The 6,000-nt window shown below is 38.6% G+C and overlaps 1 protein-coding gene across 1 annotated transcript in view; it reads left to right on the forward strand.

Moving 5' to 3' along the window:
* Window positions 1-1,957, forward strand: part of POU1F1 (POU class 1 homeobox 1) — a 91,299-nt gene extending 89,342 nt beyond the window's left edge. The window contains exon 8 of the mRNA XM_072023463.1: window positions 1,103-1,957. Coding sequence (XP_071879564.1) covers window positions 1,103-1,128 — 26 coding nt within the window. The 3' untranslated portion in view covers window positions 1,129-1,957. The remainder of the gene's footprint in view (window positions 1-1,102) is intronic.
* Window positions 1,958-6,000: the final 4,043 nt, after the last annotated feature.

The following is a 6,000-nucleotide window of genomic DNA, read 5'->3' on the forward strand; positions in this document are numbered from 1 at the left end:
CTACCTGGCACTTGTATTTGGCAAGGTATTCTTTTTCAATGATATTATGGAGCTATAACAGCACTGATGCTTGTTTTACAGTCTAGCAATTTAAAATGTCCAGTCTTTTTAAATAGGAGAAGGCTGTTTTGATACTGAAGAATGATTTAAAAGGATCTACACTGGTCTGTGAATTCTGATTTTGTATGACTAGAACTTTAGTTTGGTTAAGAATCTAAACTGGAGTGAACTATCATTAACATGGACTTGCACTGTCTCCAACATCAGTCTACATAATTATCTTTACTATAATACAGCCTTTTCATACAAGGGAAGAAACAGCCTGTGGCTCTGCCATGCCCTCAAAACTAAGCTGCTATCTCCTTCAACCTCACAGTTCTGGGCCTTCTTAAAAGGGGACTACTGGTCTAAAGGTTACAGGATGCAGCTCTTCACCTGTATTCATTGCAAGGCTCCACTGAATCATAAATTGTCTCATTATCACACACAAGACCCTTCAGGTTTGGCATTTTCCATCTACTTATACCACCTTCAGACTTCTTGGAAGGTTGTGAGATGCTCAGGACTTAGCTGAGCACTGTCATCTTTTGCTTTGCATTTCACTTTGCCTTTTCCCTCCCCCTTTGACTCCTATCACTTATCACCAGTGCACTGATCTGTACCTGTATGTGCTAATGACTTTATTTGAATGTTTTCATGTGACTACGGTGAAAGGTCAGTCAGGGTGTCACACCTCTCCTTCTCACACCTCAGTATGTCCCTTACCTTACCTCACTAAAATAAATACTAATGCTAACATCTAGAAAATCCATCAGGAAAAAAAAATCTGCTAAGAGCAACTGTTTGTAATTGCTGGCTGGTCTCCATTGGAGCATTATAAGTGCATTTTAATAGGTTTCTTTTCATCTTAAGGCTTAGTCAGTGAGGCTTGACAAACTTTTTATTAACAAGTTGTCTTATTGTTCCATGGACTGTTTGCTTTCTTATTGTACTTACTGAACAGTGTAACATTCTAAAAAGCAAGAGGACACATTGTTTGCTGATTTGATTTTATATAAACCAGCAAACATATCTTACCTGTTTATGCCATTTCCTTCCACAGGTGTGAGGAAACACTTCATTAAATGAAAATTTCCTGGGTAGCTTTTCACCTTTCCTATTTGATCAGCTGTACAGCACGCTGTTTTCTGCTAAATGCCTTGGACTCAGGAAAGTAAGAACAAGAAGACTAACAGCTATCCCTAACTAGCAGCAAACCTTGTGTGGCAGAATATCAGAACAGCAGCTAGCTGGGGTCTGGTTCTGCAGTTAGGCAAGGAAGGTGCTCTTAGTAACTCCCTCAGAGGCATTCTGCATGCAAGATCCTGAACTGCTGTGTTAGTGTTTGTTGTTGAGACAACGTATGTGGTTCTTCACAGATTACTGGGTCCTACCATATGTCTGTGCATCAGAAGCAATGCACCAGAGTGAAACCTGCTCTTCAGACTTCATGACAAAAAATCAGAATGAGCCTCTGTTTCCTATCAAAGCTTCATATTTTTGGTATATGGAAAGAATAATGGGCTTAAACTCTTCTCCTACTGAGTCATCAGTATAGTATCTACATGGTCCTCTCCATTGAATTGAATCTGTCTCTCATTTGGAGATTGAATTTGGGATCAAATCGAATTTGCCAGTCATCTGGGGATGATACAGAGATTGAGAACTATGAGAACTACGAGTGCAATGCACTTCCACACATCTATTGTCTCAGCATGTTGTACGCCTAGAACAAAATCCGTGCTTTGAACTAGTGGAGATGAAAAAAAATTAATCAGCATTTAGCAAAATTTATCCCAAAATCTGAACTGAACCATCCTTGCTGCTATGAGGCAAACCACAAAATCTATTTTCAACAAACTTTTAGTTATTCCATCATCTCTGGTTCCTACTTCAAATTGCAACTGCAATACCACAGGTACTAATTTAAAAGCAAGCTCATTTTTCTTCATAATAAGACCAAATCTTTTTCTGTATGGAGTTCTTTTCAGTGTCCTTGATGCAGGAGTGTGAAGCATTTTTTAAAACAGATGGTTCTAGCTCAGCACTGTAGTATACTGATGGCTGCTGCCTTAGCCAGGTGGCCAGGACCCTCTTGTCTAGAGGACACTGATGACAGCAGGTAATGCCAGTGAAAGCCTAAAAGGATTGAGAAACATGATGAAATACCTATTCCGCTCCCTCTCATCTTATGCCTTTTTTTCCCCAGACTGTTTTGTTGAGGGAAAAGCTGTAGTGTATGAAGGACTAGGGTAATTCATCATATTTTTTTTTCTATTGATAAGGTCCAGGGAGTCCCTACATTAAAACTAACAAGATATTCTTGCTTCAACTGAACTGGCAGTTTTATTTATTTGTTTTTCTTGAGTAGGGTCAAATTGTAGGGTCAAATTCACTTTCAGTTTTGTGCAGTGAGTGTCTCTTCACACAGGGGCAACACAAACATTCCTGCCTGTTTTGAGGGCATAGTCCTCATACTGTGTGGTTCCCCTTCAATCTCCCTTTCAAATGCAAGAACCCTATGCCAGAGCAGATAAACTGACTTTGTTACTTAGCTTTCTTGTGACTACATGATTTATCATTAATTTTCTGTCATAATCTTGCTTTTATGGAGAGAGCAACTTAATATAACTGTAAGAATGACTGGATTGTGGTATGGAGCACCTAGAGCTTGCACTGAAGGGAATTTTGAAAGTGTTGACTTTTCCAAGAACTCCTGAAGGAAGCCAGGGCTTACCTGAAGATCAAAGTAGCGCGTTGGGAATCTAGTCTATGTGATTGCAGAATGCAGGTCACTGCATACATCTGCCTGCTTTATAACTGACAAGGTTGTCATCAGCCTTACCTGAATGCACATTAGGCAGCTTAAAACCACCTGGGAGGGTAACAGCACAGAACTCTGTATGATCTACTGTCTGAATGCTTACACTGGATGAAGGTGTTGGGAGAGAAATGGAGAGGAATAAACAAGTTTTGCAGTTCCTGAAGAACACCATATGATTACGGTGATGCTGTTGGTGATACTCAGTGTAAGTAATACAGAAGATAGCTTCATTATATTCACACAGCTGTTGTTAACTCCTTTTGATTGCAGTTTTGTATATTATGTGTGGTAGCTAGTGTCTTTTGTTCTGATTTTATTTTTTTTTTTCAGACCTGGAGACCTCATAAGATGTCACATATACTAGCAAGAGTAACAGTCTTATTTCAAAAATAACTTTGATGAAAACTCAAAGTTTGGGCTCTTCCCCTGGACAGATTCAAGCTAGCACTCCAACAGGAAGAAAGCTCTCCAAGGTATTACTGTTTTTCCAAAGCAACTAATCATCCAAGAGAATAATATGAAATATGATTAGCTCTAACGACTCCTCCAATCTTTGGCTTATTCACTGCTCTTTGAATTCAAAATATAGTCTCCTTTTGACTTCAAATAATGTAACTCTTGTCTTCTGTAATAATTTTCTAATAACCTACAATCTCATTCACTTAACATGGAAAGCACTCCTATTTTGTGAACTGTGTTTTGTTTTGAATGCTCAACTCCCATCTAAATTATGAGAAATACTTGAAAATAACACCCTCTTCTTCTCAGCATGTAGATATTTTTTTTTCCATAATTCTTATGAAATAAAAATAAATATACGGTAAAATATCAGTCAGAATTAATGTAGTACATAACTCTGGAGGCATTGCTATCTGGCAGAACAAATCCTAATGAAATCATCATTCAAAAGAAGCCTTGCTCCCATGTTGCAGAATGAATATGAAAATGATCAATTAATGTGCTTAAACAAAAAATAGATAAATAGACAGAAGGCATGGTTGAATAAAATTCAGCTAACTTGGGTAGTTTGTATTTCATTTTGTGCTTATAAATTCATGTTATAGGTACCTAGTGGAGACTTGGTATTTTCCCCTGGCTTTCCATCAGTAAGTCATCACTGTACATTTCTCTGATGCATCCCTGATTGATTTCATATCACTGACTTTCCTATGGCAAATGCTCCCAGCAGCTTGGTGCACCCATATTACTCAATTTTAATCAGATAAGACATTTTCTTCTACAGCTGCTCTCACCCTATGCTGGCTTTCTTTAAACTAAAATAATTGATACTAATAACTGATTTAAGCATAGTGTGGTAATCAAGGTACTCCCATTTAAAAACAAAACAAACAAACAAAAAAGCAACACTATCTTCTTGCAAAGTAGAATAGAATTTACTCACAGTTTTGATACTTTAAGGGTCTATTTTATTATCAGATTTAATGGGTTTTATCAGTAAGTTATACCTATTTCACTTGAAGTGGCTTCATCTACTTATATCCAAGAAGGTACGACCTTATTCTTGCAGTGTCTCTTTCTGCAACTCAGACTATCCTATCAAGACTGAAATTGGGCAGTTTTCAAGTCTTTCTCATAGTTGTTCAGACAGGAATACTATGCTAGTTTCCCTTTCAGCAGTGCTTGTAGTTCCTGTGCTCCCAGAAAAATACAGGTGTGACTGAGAAGACTGCTGAGGTGGTGCCTGATGAGCTGATATGAGTTACTCCACAGCTCTACCAAACTCCATAGGTTAGGGTCACCATCTGAATTTCTTCTTCCATGATGAACAACTGCCTCTCGCCAAGGATGGAATGGGATTGCTCAGAATGAGTCCAGACTACAGGCAGTAGCAGTATTTTTATTTCCCTTAAGGAACAGTGGTCATATCATGCAGTTAAAACAGTCCAGGTTTTGATTTTTCATTTAAAAAACAAAATTATTTGTGGCTAGCCATAGTTATGAAAGATTTACTTTGAAGAACAATATAAAACTGTTGATGCAATTAAAATGAAAATATTCAGAGGTAAAGCTATAGGAAGAAGAAGGATGTATAAAACCAATTTAATTTAACTAGTTTGAGAATCGTTGCTCTTCATCATTTTTAGATCTATTTTTAGTAAAATTTTGCAGCCTGGAGGTTAATTCATTTTTTAAGTTTTCAGAAGCTTATTGGGTTGAGACACTATTTCTATGGAAGTGATCTAGAAATATTAATTTACATGCACCGTATCTATATTTCCTCTGCAAGCTACACAAATGACTTTTTATCAGAGCTCTTTCTTTCTTTCTTTCTTTCTTTTTTTTTTTTTCTTTTAAATCATTGTCCTGGTTTCAGTTAGCACAGAATTAATTTTCTTCCTAGTAGCTGGTGGAATGCTGTGTTTTGGCTTAGGATGAGAAGAGTGCTGATAACACCCCGATGCTTTAATTGTTGCAGAGCAGTGCTTATACTAAGCCAAGGACATCTCAGCCTTTTGCTCTGTCCTGCCAACGGGCAGGCTGGGGGTGCAGTAAGAGCTGGGAGGGGACAGACCCAGGACAGGTGACCCAAACTAGCCAAAGGGGTATTCCATACCATCTGACGTCATGCTAAACAATATATAGGGGTGGCTAGCTGGGGGGGAAGGGGCCGGACTGCTCGGGGTTAGGCTGGGCATCGGTCAGCGAGTGGTGAGCAATTGCATTGTGCATCACTTGTTTGTACATACTATTATTACTTTCCTATTATCACCATTGTATTATTATTGTTATTATTTTTATTATTATTTTGTTATTATTATTTTCCTGTCTTATTAAACTGTCTTTATCTCAACTCACGGGCTTCACTTTCCATTTCTCTCCCCCGTCCCAGAGAGGGAGGGGGGAGGGTGAGCGAACGGCTGCGTGGTGTTTAGCTGCCGGCCGGGTTAAACCACGACAATCATCTACTCACTTTTCTGGAAAACTGTGCTAAATACGGGCTGGTACAGTTATAAGTTGCTCCATGATCCCTAAGATAATGAAGTTTGCTTATATAGGTCTGTGCCATGTGTCCTTGATGTTCCCCACTGGGATCTTTCCTTCCCATGTCATATGCCCAGATCACTCGCCTCACTGTGCTCTTTATTTCCCTCTCTTGTCCCTCAAAACCAACAGGT

The sequence above is a fragment of the Anas platyrhynchos genome, chromosome 1 (genome assembly GCF_047663525.1).
Source record: "Anas platyrhynchos isolate ZD024472 breed Pekin duck chromosome 1, IASCAAS_PekinDuck_T2T, whole genome shotgun sequence".
NCBI lineage: Eukaryota > Metazoa > Chordata > Aves > Anseriformes > Anatidae > Anas > Anas platyrhynchos.